The sequence below is a fragment of the Arachis hypogaea genome, chromosome 15 (genome assembly GCF_003086295.3).
Source record: "Arachis hypogaea cultivar Tifrunner chromosome 15, arahy.Tifrunner.gnm2.J5K5, whole genome shotgun sequence".
NCBI lineage: Eukaryota > Viridiplantae > Streptophyta > Magnoliopsida > Fabales > Fabaceae > Arachis > Arachis hypogaea.
The window spans coordinates 103,297,822-103,314,389 of record NC_092050.1 but is presented as its reverse complement, the minus strand read 5'-3'; the positions used below and the strand labels follow the sequence as shown (position 1 = coordinate 103,314,389).

The window sequence follows — 16,568 nt, the reverse complement described above, 5'->3', positions numbered from 1 at the left end:
TATGCAAAACTTATCAGAATGCAAATACACTGAAATATTTTTTTTAATAATTATTCTTGACAATAACACTACATAAATTTCTTAGTTTTTACACCAAAATGTTGCTATAAATACACAGAAATATTTTTTTTAATGATTACGACACACAAATTGAGTTTGAAAACAACACAAAAATGACTGAATTATCAACAAAAACATATCCAAATCAATTTTGGATCGGGCAACGTCATCAATATGGCAAAATTTCTATGATAATGATAATAATAATAATGATGATACATATAAGAAGAAGACGACGATGACTATAATGATGATGATCATAATGATGAAGATGATGGACAAGAAGGAGGAGAAGAAATTCCAATGAAAAAAGAAGGAGGAGGAGGAGGTGTTGGTGACGATAATAACGAAAGAGAAAGATAACGAAAAAGAAAGAGGAGAAGAAAAAAAACGACGAAGTATTAGGGGTGAAGAACGTGCGCATATGAGTGTAAATGATTTGTTAGACTTGTTTAGTTAATTAATTTGTATGTAGAAATTTATTCTTTTTCAAATTATTAGTGGGGGCATTTGTCCCCACAAGCTACGGCATATATTCGCTTTTGGGTACAATGATATAAAATTTTCTTTTTGTTTATTTATTATATTAAAAATATTTTTTTTAAATAAAAAATCTTTAAAAAAAGATATAAATTATAGGGTCTAAATAAAAGTTTTTTTTATTTTCAGTATTTTTAATCAACTATTAAAATTTTGGCAAATACATTAAAAATAAAATATATATTTTTTTAATAACTTAATATCATCCAAATAAATTCTTAATACAGTTAAATATCTTTAGTTTTAAAAATATTATATACATAAAAAACTCAACCATTAAATTAATTATTATATATTTATATTTAAATAATTTTATAATTTAATTTATTTTTAATATTTATTTTATATTTTAACATGTATTTTATACGAATCGAAATTTGGTGACTGATTTATTTTTACATATGTCTAGTATTATTAATATCTTTATACTTATATTCCGTTGAAATTAGATCCAACTTTATATATTCTTTTGACTTTATTGTAAATATGTCTTGACATAATGATTAAATTTGTCATATTATATGAGATAATTTTTCTTTAGAAGGAGCACTAGGAATTTTTCTTCAAAGAACCAAACCACATTATAGAACAATAAGCGTTCCTAGAACCTCCTTACTATAAAAAGCGGACGTCATGACAGAAGTAACCCCATCATATCATAATTCATATCCATAGTTTCAAATACACAATTAAATTGACTCCAAAAAAATGAGTACCAACAACCATCTAAACCATAGTTTGATCCTAACCGTGTTGCTACTCATAGCATTTGCAACGAAGAGTGAGCAATCAAAACAGATTCCAGCACTGTATGTGTTCGGTGATTCACTTGTTGACAGTGGTAACAACCACTATGTGCCAGGAGAGGATCTGCAAAATTTCTTTCCTTATGGCATAGATTTCGGCACACCCACTGGTCGCTGCACCAATGGCAAAACTGTTGCTGATTTCCTTGGTGAGAAACTATATATCTAGAATCATTCATTCTACAAGATTCTTACTGATTTGTGCAGAACATATTTATTTACTGTTAACATATAAATAAAACTCCCACTCAAAAAAAACTCAACCAAACAATTGGTTACATGTCGACTAAAAAAGTTAGTCATCTAAATTTTTATTTTGTAGTTTGTGTATATAGAAAATATGTGTGTATAATTTCTCAAATATCCTTGTGTATGCTAATGATCGCAGAAGAAAATAGTGTTAGAAAGAAAAAAAAAAAACGTAACGGCCGCCTATGATAAAATTTCTGCTAATTTATATAAAGAAGATTTAGCGTACATACATCTTGATCCAACAAAAAGAAGAAACTGTACTATAACTTTCATCTAACTACCAAAGAGGATTAAGATTAGTATTTCTTTACATTTAGTTCACTCTTGAGTCTTGAATCTAGATATAGTTACATCATTTTTGTGATTCAATTGTTTTCTTTTTAATTTTTGCAGCTATATACCTTGGTCTGCCTTTTGCCCCTGCGTACTTGGGACTTTCAAGTAAAGGAAAGAGAGTCATAACTACAGGCATAAATTACGCATCGGCGGGTTCTGGAATTTTGCCAGACACCAATAATGTTAGTGTCTCGTATTCTCACACCTCTACTTCAAAATTTCATTAGCTAAAAGATTACTTCTTTTTTTTTTTTTTTACTTATTTAAAAATTAAACGAATTTATGATACCGTATACTATTTGTGCTTGCTTTAATTAGAAAACTTCATTTATAATGGACGAACAAATAAGGGGATTCGAGAGGACAGTTAAGGGGATTTTGCCAAAGGGGTTAGGTGAAGAAGCAGTGGAGAAACATGTATCTGAATCCTTGTTTTTGGTATCTTCTGGTGTGAATGATCACTTCAAAAACAGAACATTTCGTGGTAGTAGGAAATTTGCTTCCTACCTCATAAATGAATTCAAAATACGCTTGCAGGTATGTCAAATTTATTTACATATACAATTAACGAGTACATTATTGCACAAACTGATAAAAGTTTCATATATATCCGGCTAACGTTAGAAAAAAAAGGATAAGTACTTTTTTCGTATTGATGTCAAAATCAAAATCGTTTTCGACTTTTTTTTGTTATTAAAATCATCTTCAACGTTACAAAACGTTTAAAATCGTCATTTTCTACTTCAATTTTTTTACCAAATTACCCTTATTAAATAATAAAAATAATTAAAAAACTAAAATAAATTATAAAAAATTATAAAATAAAAAAAAAGAAAGAAAACAAAGGGGAAAGGAAAAGGGGAATCACGCAGAGGGTGGGGGCAGGAAAAAAGAAGGGGGAAGGAGAAGCGGGGAGGTCATGCCGTCGTTTGGGCTGCCTTAACTTGGAGGTGCACCTACCGCCGCCCCTGCGTCCAACCCGCAGCCACCGGCTGTCGCAAGGTTGCATGGAGACACCGTCGTTGCCGTCCAGCTCCTGACCCTCCGCTGTTTGCTGTTCGAGTTCGCCCTGCCTCTTTCCGAAGCCGCTACTTGCCCCTACAAGCCCTCGCCGTTTTGTCCTCCGTCTCAATTCCAAGGGAAGACCGCCACCAGGAGTGGTGGTGGATTAGTCACGCACTTCTCCCTTCTGCGCCGCGAAATCACCAATGGCGGCTCTGCTCCTCACATCGTCATTAGTGGCGGTTGTCCGTGGGTTTGACGCCTCCCAAGGAAGAAACCGAGCCCTGTCCCGTCGCCGCCGCTGGAGTGAGGTCCCGTCACCATCGAGTCTTGATGTTGCTTCTGCTTTTCTGCTTTTGTTTTCTGCCTTCTGCTTCTACTTCTGCTTCTATTTTTGCTTTTGTTGTTGTTTCATTATTGTTGATTCACCCTTCACAATTGTTTTTGTTAATTTATTATTGGTGATACTGCTTCTGATTATAGTAAATTAGTAATTGCTTCTGATTATAGTAATTGCATGATGATGATTTGGCTATGCTGGCGGTGGTGATAGTGGTGAGGAAAGGGAGAGTGAGGAGGTGCGAAGGGAAAGAGGTGATGATTATGTTGCTGTTAATTTAATTTCTTGCTTCTACCTTTTGCTATGTTCTGTCTGCCTGGTAAAATGAAGAAGAGTGAGAAGTTGGAAGGGGATTGGGGAAGAGTGAGAAGAGGAAGGGGAGGAGGGGTGGGTGTCCTCCGGCAGTGGTAATTGTCGTGGCGAAGGTGAGAAGAAGAGGGTGATGGTGAAGAGTAGAAGGAAGGGGATTGGGGGAGGGGTGGGGGGAGAGACCGAAGAGATGCTGGGGAGTGGATGGGGTGGGGTTTTGCTCCTTTTTTATAATATTATTTTTATTAATAATGAAGGGTAATTTGGTCGAAAAAAATATAATTGAAGTAGAAAAAGACGATTTTATAACGTTTTGTAATGTTGGGGATGATTTTAATAAGAAAAAAAGGTCGAAAACGATTTTGATTTTGACCTCAAACCTTAGGGACGAAAAAAGTACTTATCCAAAAAAAAATAATTTAAAGTTATTTTATTTAATTTATCAACTATGATTCTTTATATATAATATCTATAATTATATATTTATTATATTTAATATTATATAACTATTTCAGCAATGGTTAAAAAATGCAAAATAAGATATATGACTACAAAATAAAATAATTTAGACTGTATTAAACTGATTTTTTATTATCTTTTAAATATTTTTGTATATATACCTTGTTTCCACGAAAACATATTATGTTAATTTCTTTATATTGAGCCAATTGAACTTTGTTTGAATCTCAATTCTCTTCCCCTTAACACACATGCTGCATGTCTTTTGGGTGTTTGGCACTCCGCACTCCTATTTTGATTTTTTTACATCAAATAATACAATAATCGAAGAAAAACAAAAAAGCATGACGTTCCTTTCACCTTTTCGTTTATTATTATTATTGTTTTTTTGTGACAGATACTTCATAGCCTAGGAGCGAGAAAATTCTTTGTGAACAATGTTCCTCCAGCAGGGTGCTTTCCATCAATATCTCTGCACTCAAAACCAATAGGAAAGTGTAGTGAGAAGATGAACAAACGGATCTCCTTTTACAATAAGAAATTGCTTATTTTACTCCATGAATTGCAGACTCAGCTTCCGGGTTTTACCTTTGTCCATTCAGATCTCAACAAGAGCATCATGGAGATAAGACAAAACCCACATAAATATGGTAATAAGAACAAAGTCACATGCCTTTTGTTTTCCCTTTTTAGAAAATATTCTTTGGTTTTCTTTCAATTTTTGCTTAAGTTTTGTTTGGTAATAAACTGTTTTAAAATCTAAGACGTTTTAGATTTTTACAATTTAATTAGTAAAAAAATTATTAAATTTATTTTCACAAATATAAAATTTTTATTTTATTTAAATGAGTGGATATTTGATATTTTTATGTCAAGTTAAAAAATAAAAATGATGATATAAAACACTATATTATATTCCTCGATTATTATATTTTTTAATCAAAGAATTATTGCATTTATTGATATTGGATTATTTTGAAGAATTATTGCATTTATTGATATTGGATTATTTTGAAATTAAGAATATAGTCTTAGAAATGCACATATAATAAAACAACAAAAATATTATTTGTACATTTTAAAATTAACTACTAAAATCAACTTAAAATTTAAAAATTAAAATTTTAGAGTTAGATTTGTATTTATAAATTTTTTTATTTCTTTAAAAAATCACAAAACTTAGAATAAAATTTGTATTTATGAATTTTTTATTCTTAAAATAAAAAATCTTACTCTCAAATTTGTAATTATAAACATTTTATTTTTTTAAAATCATAAATTTTATCCTTTGATTTATGAACTTGAATTTTTAAAAAAATTATAATATGTATATCTGATCCACCAATTTCATTCTTCTCTTCTCTCCTCAATAAATTTAACTGTCCGATTTGCTCAATAACAATTTATAAAAAATTAATTCTATATTAAAGAGAAACACCAACCCTTTCTATAATAATATATTACACACTAATTTTCTCCAAATCAACAAAATTGAGCACTCTTATTTTATAGTTTTTATGGTAGATCTTATTATGTATAAAAAAAAAATTGAAAAACACAAATTTACAATTTTATTTTCTGGATAACACCAAAGAAATTTGATAGGTCAAATAATGAATAGTAAAAACATCTAGAGTAAAAGAGGTGGCCACTTCTTAAATTTGGTTTATGTTCATATATAAGAAGGAAACATTTCAAGTATTTTAGCGTTTAAGGTGTTTTGATAATTTTGTCTATTAATTTTAATTATAAAATTTATATATAATTAAAATCATTGACTAAAATTATCGACACACTTGTAAAATATACATGGATGGGACTCGCTCTTTATTGTTTCAAATGTGACGGATGCACTTGATTATAACTTGTGCAGGGATAGTAGAAGCAACCAAACCATGTTGCCCTCGAAGCATCAATGGTGATCTGGCATGCCGTCCGTATAGTGATTTTTGTGCAAACAGAAACACATATCTTTTCTTTGATGACCACCCAACCGAGAGAGCCAACCAAATATATGCAATAAAGTGCTTCATTGACCATTCTATCTGCACTCCTCGCATAAACATCAGACACTTTCTATAACTTATAATTTCTTAAATAAATCAGGTACCTCTAAGCTAGCGTCTAAGCTCTGAATCAATCTTACGATACTAGTGCTTGGAATCTGGGTTATTAAATTCGATGGACGTTTAATATCTAGAAAGAGTGACTTTGTTTATTGTACTTGATGCATCTTAATAATAATAATAATAATAATTGATACGGCCGTTACAAATCCGATGTCATAACTCAGCATTATACCTAGCCTTCAACTCAACGGATTACATTCTGAAATAAAAACGTTCGACCTGGTGTTGTCACCTACTGAATTCTAATAATTGATCTTCAATGTAGATGACCAACAAAAGCGTAACCGATCTATTTTACTCCACCAATAAAGGTATGATATTTTATCCTCAAAAGATACACTGAATTCATAATACTAACTTAAGCATTGGAGTGCCTTTTGCAGATACACTCTCCCTTTGTTCGTACTCTCCGCGACGTGATGTCACTCTGGGAAAAGAGCTCGGACCTTCCAAGTATATAGCTCAGCGTGGAAGGCAACAAGCTTGGCGTCGACTCCCAAAAACCGAATTACGTCCAAGTTATTCACACAAGAATAATTGGCGCCCACCGTGGGGCTGAAGATATAGTTATTTTCTTTTTTTTTTTCATCGGCCTCAATATTTCCACCTTTAACCATGGCTGATCTACCTCCACCTATGCCGTCCGAACTTCTTTGGATGGTAACTGAGTTGCAACAAGCCAACTACCGCATGGTGGAGGAGAATCAAAGAATGACAAACTAGATTGCCGAGCTAACTAATGCTCATATTGAAAACAATGATGGTCGTCTAGAACGAACAGAAGAGGCCGAGCACCAATCTAGTCCAACGTATGTATCAGAAACTACTCGGAATGAAAAAGCTCAACCTCAACGGAACGAAGAAGCTCAACCTCAACGGTACGAAAAAGCTCGGGCAGAAAACGAAAACATTGAGCTCGACAACTTTACTGGGCCATTCACAGCTGAGGTGATGAACTTCGAACTGCCGAGAAGGTTCACCTTACCAACTACCTTAATCCCCTACGATGGGTTGGGCGATCCAAATAAATACGTCAAAAAGTTCAGATCCATAATGATAGTAAATGGTGCATCCGATAAAGTTTTATGTCGTTGTTTTCCATCTTATTTAGACGGTCCTGCACTTGATTGGTTTTGTTTGCTTGCAGATTCTATTTCTTGTTTTCAGGAACTTGTGAAGCTTTTTAAGGAGCATTTTGCTAGCTCAGCTATCTACCTGCACGACTCTAAGTACTTGAATACAGTCAAACAAGGTCAAAATGAAAGCCTTAAAGACTACGTGACTCGTTTCACGAAGGTGGCCATGAGCATCTATTGAGTTAAGTAATTAACTAATTTAATTTGTGATGACAAACATTATTCAATTGGGCAAAATAAATAATTAAATATTGATTGTTTATAATTATATGAAACTAATTATTTATTATTTCAATACCGCAGCCCAAATGGAATGGAAAATGAAACAAGGCTGATGGGTTGATAACTCAAACGAAGCCCAAAAGGAAACAAAGATGAGAAATCAAAACGGGCCAAATGAAGTGATCTAACCCAAGCCCCATGTGATACTCAGCAAGCAAATTCTCTCTCACTTGCTTTCACCAACTCAACGTACACTTTAACCTGCTGTGGTCAGAACTCAAAGAAAGTGAGAGAAAGCTTCTTCCCTAAGCTGATCATCAAAGAAGCAAGAAAGAGAAAGACTAAGCTTGAAAGGCAGAAGTCTAATCAACCATTTCAAACCAAATCAAGCTTAAGAAAAGATTAAAGGTAACCTATTTTCTTTTACATGCATCAGATCTTCTTTTCTTCTTCCCAACTCTCTGCAAGTCCGAAAATGGCATACAAGGGAAAGTTATTTTCTGTCCTAATCTGTCGTGTATCTATGGTCACAAGTAAGTCTTGGGGACCAAGTAGCTTATCAATGGCTCAGATCCATTTTGCCATTGGAAGATTTTTGTGGTTGCTGTTGTATGGCTTTCGGTCAACCTTGGATGGTTAGAAGCAAAGTTTCTACTCTGAGGATTAATGAGAAAAAGTGAGTTTGTGGGTTGGTGAAGCACAGTGCTCAAGGAGTTGACCTAGGAGGAAAAATCCAGCAACATGCAATGAGATAAAAGAAGACTTTCTGCTCATTTAGAAGCAAGGAGAGAAAACCAGAGTTTGGTGAGTTGTGTTCTGTGAAGAGTTCCCTGAAGAAGTTCCTCAACTTGGATAATGCTTTCTTTCAAAGAAGCATTCGGCCAACACTGAAGAACTAAATCAGAGGCTTGCAAGTCTGGTTTATCACATAGCAAAGAGGCTGTTGATGAAGTCAATCTCCTTCATGTTTTACAGATTGTAAAGTACTTTTCAATGTTTATCTTTCTGTAATTTCTTGAGAGAAAAGGCATATTGAAAGAGCTCAAGTAAAAGCCAAGAGTGAAAAGAAGCTGAGTGATACACTTGAGAGAAAAGCCTAGAGTTATTTTCAGATTTCTTTAGGTATGTTTATGTCTTGTATCTTGTACCTGTGAGGTATCCCTTTCTTAGTTGGGTTAGCACTAAGAGTGAAAAGTTAGGTATTAGCATAGCCAATGTCAAGTTAGGTTAGAACTTGAGTGTGAAAGGATTGTGTCAATCCTGTGGAATTGGTGTATGTAATACGTTTAACTATAGTGGAAATTACTCCATGGTTGTGGAAGAGACTGGATGTAGGTTGCATAGCACAAGGCAACCGAACCAGAATACATGCTGGTGTTAGCTTCTCTTTTCTCTGCAATGTTCTATTTTCTGATATTCATGAGACAAAAATAAATTGTCTCATAAATTTCCGCTGCTGAGTTAAAACAGAATCAGAATTCAAAGTTTGTTTTAAAGGGTCATTTCAATAACTTAAAAGAAAGGCATAGATTCAACCCCTCCTTCTCTAAGCCTACCACAACCTTCAATTGGTATCAAGAGCTAAGGCCTCAAGAATCAAGCTTAGCTTAACCGCTTGGAGCAAAGATCCAATGGCGAACAACTTGGGCACAACCATAGTTGCCTACACCCTCACTGAAGGCCAGTCAAACAACCGGCCACCTTTCTTCAACGGGAAGAACTATGCCTACTGGAAAGAGAGGATGAGGATCTTCATCCAATCCATTGACTACAACATATGAAAGATTGTTATGAGCGGTCCCAAGATTCCAACAAAAACAAGTGCTGATGGAGTGGTGACTCCAAAAGAAGAAGCTGAATGGAATAAGGATGACAAGAAGAAGATGGAGCTGAATGTTAAAGCTCTTCTTCAATGTGCTATCAGTTTTGAAGAGTACCGAAAGGTGTCTAGATGCAAGACAGCCAAAGAAATCTGAGAAAAACTCCAGGTTACACACGAAGGCACTAAACAAGTCAAAGAAACGAGGATTGATATGCTGCGAAAAGAATACGAGATGTTCAACATGAAGGATGGAGAAAGCATTGATGAAGCGTTTGAGAGATTCTCAATCATAATTAACAACCTTGATGCTATGGGTACAAACTACTCAGAACAAACCTTAGTGTGAAAACTCCTTAGAAGCCTCACAAAAAAATGGGAAACCACTGCCACTGTCCTAACCGAGAGCAAAAACCTAAGCCCCATAACCTATGATGAGCTGAGAGGAAAACTCCTTGCCTATGAAACCACACACACAAACCTGGACTCAAAGAAAAAGGGAATAGCCCTCAAATAAAAAATAGAACTAAAAGAGAGTGAGTCTAGTGATGGTATTTCAGATGATAAGCTTATATTTTTTGCTAGGAGATTTAGAAGGATGATAAAGAACAAGGGCAAATACAAGGGTTCAAGCTCAAAAGAAAACAAGATGGACTTAAGCAAAGTGACGTGTCATCATTGTAAGGAGGCTGGACACTTCAAGCTAAACTATCGAAAACTCAAAAAGGAGGACAAAGGAAAGAAGGAAAGGAAGAGAGTGCTCATGGCAGCTTGGGAGGATCTCAAGAACGACTCCAATGAGGAAGAAGATTCTGAAGGTGAAGACAAAGACTGTTTCATGGCTGGAAATAATAATTTTGATGAGGTAAGTTACTTTGACTTATCTATGGATGATTTACATGCTATTATTGATGATCTCACCTTAAACACCTCAAAACTGCTTGACAAGTACAATGAGTGCAGATTTGAAAGAGATGTGTTATGAGCTGAAAATGAATTTTTAAAAGAGAAAGTGAAGGAAACAGAATGTGCTTTGGACATTATTAAAGAAAACAGATTTCTAAAATCTGAACTTGAAAAGTTAAAAGGAAAGCACATTGTGGATCCTTCTCATGAGTTAATTGCTGAAAATGAAAGATTAAATGATATGATTAAAAGACTGAATGGTGACTTAGCAAAATTTGCTCAAAGTTCTAGTAACTTGGACAAATTACTTGCAAGCCAAAGGCCATTATTTGAAAAATCTGGTTTAGGTTACATAGCCAAGGAAGATGCAGTTTTCAATGATTCCTCTATAAAATTTGTGGCTTCTTCATCAAATACTAAATCCATACCAAACAAATCTGGTATTGGATATGTTCCAACATTTGAAGAAAAATTTGATGAAGTATACACAAGTGAAACTGAGCCTTCACCGAGAACCAAACTGAGTTCAAATAGGCCAAGTTTGGGATACATTTCGAAAAATGAGGTTGCTTTCAAGAAACCACCATTTTACAACAAAACCTCATATTCAAAAACTCCAAAAGTTCAAAAAAATCTTGGTGAAAATGCTTTTGCAAAGAGGAACAACTATAATAAAATTAGTTTGTCAAAAGTAATGCATCTCTTCCAAAAACTAGAAAATTTCAACCCTTTAATCATTTCAAGCAAAATAACTCACCTCAATTTTAGTGACACACATTAGAAAATCATTGTGTTAATTGCAAAAAATTTGGTCACTCATATGCACAATGTTTCATTGAAAATAGAGTTTTGGAAAACAAAGTTTACAATGTTGTTTGTGATTTCAATGCACTTGGACAACCAAGATGGATTAACTTCAAAGGATCCAAATTAATTTGGATACCTAAGGTTATTTGAAGATTTTCATGCAGATTTGTCTAGCATCCAAGAACAAAAAGGATATGTGGTACTTGGATAGTGGATGCTCAAGGCACATGACTGGAAGGTCAACTTACTTCATCAAACTAAACAAGTATGATGGAGGTTTTCTGACCTTTGGAGATGATGGTAAAGGTAAAATAATTATTGTTGAAAAAGTAGGTAATGAACAATCTACTTTCATTGATGATGTATTCTTGGTATGTGGTTTAAAGCACAATCTTTTGAGTATAAGTCAGCTGTGTGACTTAGGATATTTAGTGACTTTCAAAAGGCTAGAATGTTGTGTTATAAATGAAAAGACAAATGAAGTGCTTTTTGTTGCCAAACATTTTAATAATGTGTATGGACTTACTCTTGATGAACTAAAAGATCAAAATATAGCTTGTTTTCACTCTAAAGAATCTGAAAAGTTGTTATGGCACAAGAGATTGGGCCACGCAAGTATGTTTCAAATAAACAAACTTGTAAAGAAAGAATCAGTAAGAGGCCTTCCTTTGATAAAGTTTGACAAAGACATCACTTGTGATGCTTGCCAAATGGGAAAACAAACAAAAAGTTCTTTTAAACCAAAGGAAGACATCTCTACTAAAAGACCACCTGAGTTGCTACACATTGATTTATTTGGTCTAACAAGAACTCAAAGCCTAGGTGGTAAACATTATGGTTTAGTGATTGTGGATGACTATACTAGGTTTGGTTGGGTTTTATTTCTTGCACAAAAATGAAGCCTTTTCAGCCTTTGAACCTTTTTGCAAGAAAATTCAAAATGAAAAGGATTTGAAGATCTCTTGCATAAGAAGTGATCATGGAACTGAATTTGAAAATAATCTATTTGAATCCTTTTGTGAGGAATTTGGAATATCTTACAACTTCTCTTGTCCAAGGACACCACAACAAAATGGTGTGGTGGAAAGAAGAAATAGAAGCATACAAGAAATGACTAGAGCTATGCTTTGTGAAAGTAATGTTCCAAAATTCCTTTGGGCTGAAGCGGTTAACACAGCTTGCCACATTTTGAATAGAACAATCATAAGGAAATTTTTGAAGAAAATCCCTTATGAACTTTGGAAATATTATCCACCAAACTTAGACTACTTGCACATCTTTGAATGCAAATGTTTTGTTTTAAATAACAAGGATAATTTGGGTAAATTTGATCCAAAGGCGTATGAGAGTTTGTTTGTAGAATATTCTACAACTAGTAAAGCATATAGAGTTTATTATCAAGATGCTAGGATTATTGAGGAGTCCATACATGTTACATTTTGTGATACTAACTTGGTGCAAAGTATTTTGGAAGATTGTGATGCAGGAAATCAAGCTCAAAAGGACGTTGAAACTGTGCAAAATCAGGAAAATAGAAATTCTGTTCAAACTGAACCAAAAACTGCAGTTGATGAAAATTCAAGAGACAATTCCATTTTGTCTCATGAATCTAAAGAAAATCCTGAAGCCAGCAGCACCCAGAATCCCTTAGTATCTGAATCTACCTCCAAGTCCACCAGACCTCGTGAATGGAGATTCTTGAAGAATTATCTTGAGGAATTTGTCATTGGGGACATCTCTCATGGAGTTAGAACTTGGTCTTCAACAAGAAAAGATAATGAAGGAACAAACATTGCCCTTCTCTCTCAAATGGAGCCTCAAAATGTTAAGGAAGCCCTTGGTGACCCTTCTTAGGTAAAGGCAATGGAAGATGAGCTCCAAGAGTTTGAGAAGAACCAAGTTTGGATATTGGTTCCTAGACCAAATGGAAAGAAAGTGACCAAAACCAAGTGGATATTTCGGAACAAGTTAGGAGAAGATTGCAGCATTGCAAGAAACAAAGGAAGGCTAGTGGCACAAGGATATGACCAAGAAGAAGGAATAGACTTTAATGAATCCTTTGCCTCTGTTGCCCGAATGGAAGCCATAAGACTTCTCTTAGCCTATGCTGCATTTTGTGGTTTTAAATTATATCAAATGGATGTGAAATGTGCATTTTTAAATAGTGTGATAGATAGAGAAGTGTATGTGGAGTAGCCACCTGATTTTGAAAACAAAGAGCTTCTAACCATGTTTTCAAATTATCAAAAGCTCTCTATGGTTTAAGACAAGCTCCTAGAGCTTTGTATGAGAGACTTAGCTCTTTTCTTTTGAAAAATGGTTTTCAAAGAGGCACCACAGACACAACTCTATTTATCAAGAACTCTAATGATTCTTTTATTCTAGTCTAAATATATGTTGATGACATTATTTTTAGATCAGCCAATGAATCCCTTTGTTCTGAATTTGGACAACTCATAATAAGTGAAGTTGACATGAGTATAATGGGTGAACTTAATTTTTTTTCTTAGGCTGCAAATTAAACAAACTAAAAATGGTATTTTCATTCATCAAGAGAAATATGTCAAGGAACTAGTTAAAAAATTTAGTTTGAAAAATGTCAAACCTATAACACCCCGAGTTTTTAAAAAAATTAAATAATAATTTATTATTTTATTTAAAAAAATAATTAAATTAAATTTTATGATATTTTAAATTTAAAATTTATTAAGATTTTTAAATTATTTTTATTATTATAATAAGATATTTAAAAAAATATAAAAGAATTATTATTATTATTATTATTATTATTATTATTATTATTATTATTATTATTATTATTATTACCTTCAACGGTTTCACTAAGAAAACAAAAAAATAAGAAAAAAAAGAACAAAATAAGGCTTTTATATATATATGAACGAAGCTTAGAGGGATTCAAAGAAGTTAAAGCCAAACGTGGCTTGCTAATCATACATACATATATATAATTACACATGTTTCCTTTCCATTCAATAACCATGACACCTAACCCTTTTTTATCATATTAATCATCATCATCTAGCTTCTTTGGATTTCATTTTCTTGCATGGTGAGAAGATAGTGACCGAGAGTGAGAGAGAAAACCGTGGAACCCTTATACTTTTCTACTTCAATTTCTTTAAATCCGTAACTCCAATAAAAAATCTAATCCGATAAAGTGTTTGTATCTTCCTCCTCTATACGTTGACGTTATTTTTATTCAGTGAAAGCTGACGGTGACGTAGCTTCCTTTTTCCTTTAGTTCGGCCAACTGGAGTTCTAGGAGGCACAGACGATTCCGGACATTTTCTTCTTCGGCAGCTTGGTCAAAAAACTTCCCCAAAACTTTCATTGATCTTGATTTCATAAGGAGGTAGGGGATTTTATTTTGAAATTAACTGTTTTAAATTATGAATGCCACGGAAGTCTAGTGGATATTTGCAAATAATTTATGATTGCTTGGAATGACTGAATGGTGAGTTTGAATTGAGGTTGTGATTGATATTGATTTTCTGATTTTGATGAAGTTGTTAAAATTCTGATTTTGTGTGATTATGATGAATTGGTTGAGTTGTGGCTGTGAAAGGTGATTAAATTAGTGTTACTTGTAAAATTGTAATATGATGAGTTAATTATTGAAGAAATTGTCGTACTGATAATTGTTGAATGGAGTTGGATTTGAGTTTGGTTTGGAAGTTATGAATCTGAGGGAGCTCGTATGGGTGGTGAAGTTCAATTTTTAAGAGGAGATTCTGCCCAATTTTATGTAAAAATAATCGAAAAAGTGGTTTTATTTCGAAAATCTGATTTATAAATTTATTTTGAAATATGACTTTATGTAGAAAACATTTTATTTACATATTTACTTATATTGAGAAACGGGTTTTGTATTGAAAGTTTGTTTTATTAGTAATAAATTGAGAGTTAGAAAAGATTTTGACATTAGAACTAGTTGGATTTTCAGATTTATAAATATTGTGGATATTGGAATTAGTTTGAGTTATTAGAAATAATTGAAAAGAGGTTGAAAATAGTTCAGTTGGGACCCGAAAAGGGTGGCTAAGCCCGAGTTTTAGGGGAAGTGCTGCCGAAATTTTATAAAATTTGAGGTTTTATTTGAAAAGTTATTTTAAAAGATTTGGTTTTAGAAAATTAAATTATTTGAGATTTATTTAGTTGAGAAAAGGTGTATTCTATTTTTTTAACTTGATTTATTAAGGAAAACATAATGTTTCAAATCTAATTTTGTAAGGAGATATTTTGTTTTAGGTGTTGTTTTGATCTCGATTTTTTAAGAAAAGGAATCTCTGCCACAGGAGAGTAGAGAACAAGAATTTAAAGGATATATTAACTTAAAGAGATTGTCAGCCACAGGAGAGCAGATGTGATATTGTTTGGGCCTTAGTGCCAAATGTAAAGTGGGGACGCCCACACACTGAGAACTGTTTTCCAGATGTACGCTTATTATTTTGGAGAGTCACACTGTATGCGGCCTAGCCGTACGACTTAAAGTCACACTGTATGCGACCTATCCGTACAACTTATAAGCACACTGTATGCATCTGGAAAGCCATATCTGGGACTTGTGCCCGAGTAATGTCGGGAGCGGGTAGGCAACCGACACATGAGCTCATGGCCTGCTTAGGAGAGACATGCATCATATTGATTGCGCATTTGCATTCGGTCTTGTTTTTCTTGTTATATTTTCTCTGTGATTGTGCTGCTTGACTTGTTTGTCTTATTGCAATTTGTTTGTGTGTTGATCTGTTTCTTGTGTTATTGTTTCTCTGTGATTGGGAACTGAAGTTGTAATTGAGATTAGCTTATGTTCAGAAATTTAAAGAAGGTAATAAGGTAAAAATAAAAAGTATTTCCAAAGGTTTAACAAAATGGTTTTATTGAGTAAAGTTAGTTATTTGAACTTTATTTCATTACTTTTACGGCATTCTTATTCCCTACTGAGAACTAGTGGTTTGTTCTCACCCCAAAATCTTTCACCCTTTCAGTGGCACAGGTTCGGAGACTTAGTTTGAAGCCGCGGGTGATTAAGAGTTTTATTTAAGTTAAATTTATGTGTTGAATTGCTTTTATAGAATTCCCTCGCCCTTGTTATTTAAGATTTTATTTTATGCAGAGGGATAGGAGTTATAACTGAATTTTATTTGAATTCTTCTGTATGATATTTATTATTATTAATAACTATGTGACTAGTATTTCTTGGAGATCTTTGATACATGATTTTAATTAATAGAAACAAAAGTTTTCGGCTTTTTCCTAAAAATAGAAATGCGATATCGACGTAAAGGATCAATAGTAAATTTATAATAAAGGAAATCAGGTCCATAACGCCTTACTTTTGGTACGATCATGACGTGCTAAAAGTTAGGGTGTTACAAAATCCATGGGAACTCCCATGCACCCTAGTTCAAAATTAGATAAGGGAGA

The 16,568-nt window shown here is 33.5% G+C and overlaps 1 protein-coding gene across 6 annotated transcripts; it reads left to right on the top strand.

Moving 5' to 3' along the window:
• The first annotated feature begins 1,086 nt into the window (after window positions 1-1,086).
• Window positions 1,087-16,345, top strand: LOC112750450 (GDSL esterase/lipase At2g03980). Of its 6 annotated transcripts, XR_011872135.1 has the most exons (10): window positions 1,117-1,555; window positions 2,052-2,176; window positions 2,313-2,531; window positions 4,502-4,754; window positions 5,978-6,210; window positions 6,499-6,544; window positions 6,617-7,550; window positions 7,673-7,999; window positions 14,386-14,496; window positions 16,130-16,345. XR_011872135.1 is itself a non-coding variant. In XM_025799184.3 (6 exons), the coding sequence occupies exons 1-5, from the start codon at window positions 1,309-1,311 to the stop codon at window positions 14,490-14,492; spliced, it is 951 nt and encodes a 316-aa protein (XP_025654969.1). In that variant the 5' UTR covers window positions 1,117-1,308; the 3' UTR covers window positions 14,493-14,496; window positions 16,130-16,345. The 6 variants fall into 6 exon arrangements, 4 of the variants coding, with proteins under 4 accessions (XP_025654969.1, XP_072072645.1, XP_025654968.1 ...); XR_011872136.1 differs by lacking the exons at window positions 14,386-14,496; window positions 16,130-16,345 and adding an exon at window positions 8,126-8,958 and having other exon boundaries at window positions 1,087-1,555; XM_025799184.3 differs by lacking the exons at window positions 5,978-6,210; window positions 6,499-6,544; window positions 6,617-7,550; window positions 7,673-7,999.
• Window positions 16,346-16,568: the final 223 nt, after the last annotated feature.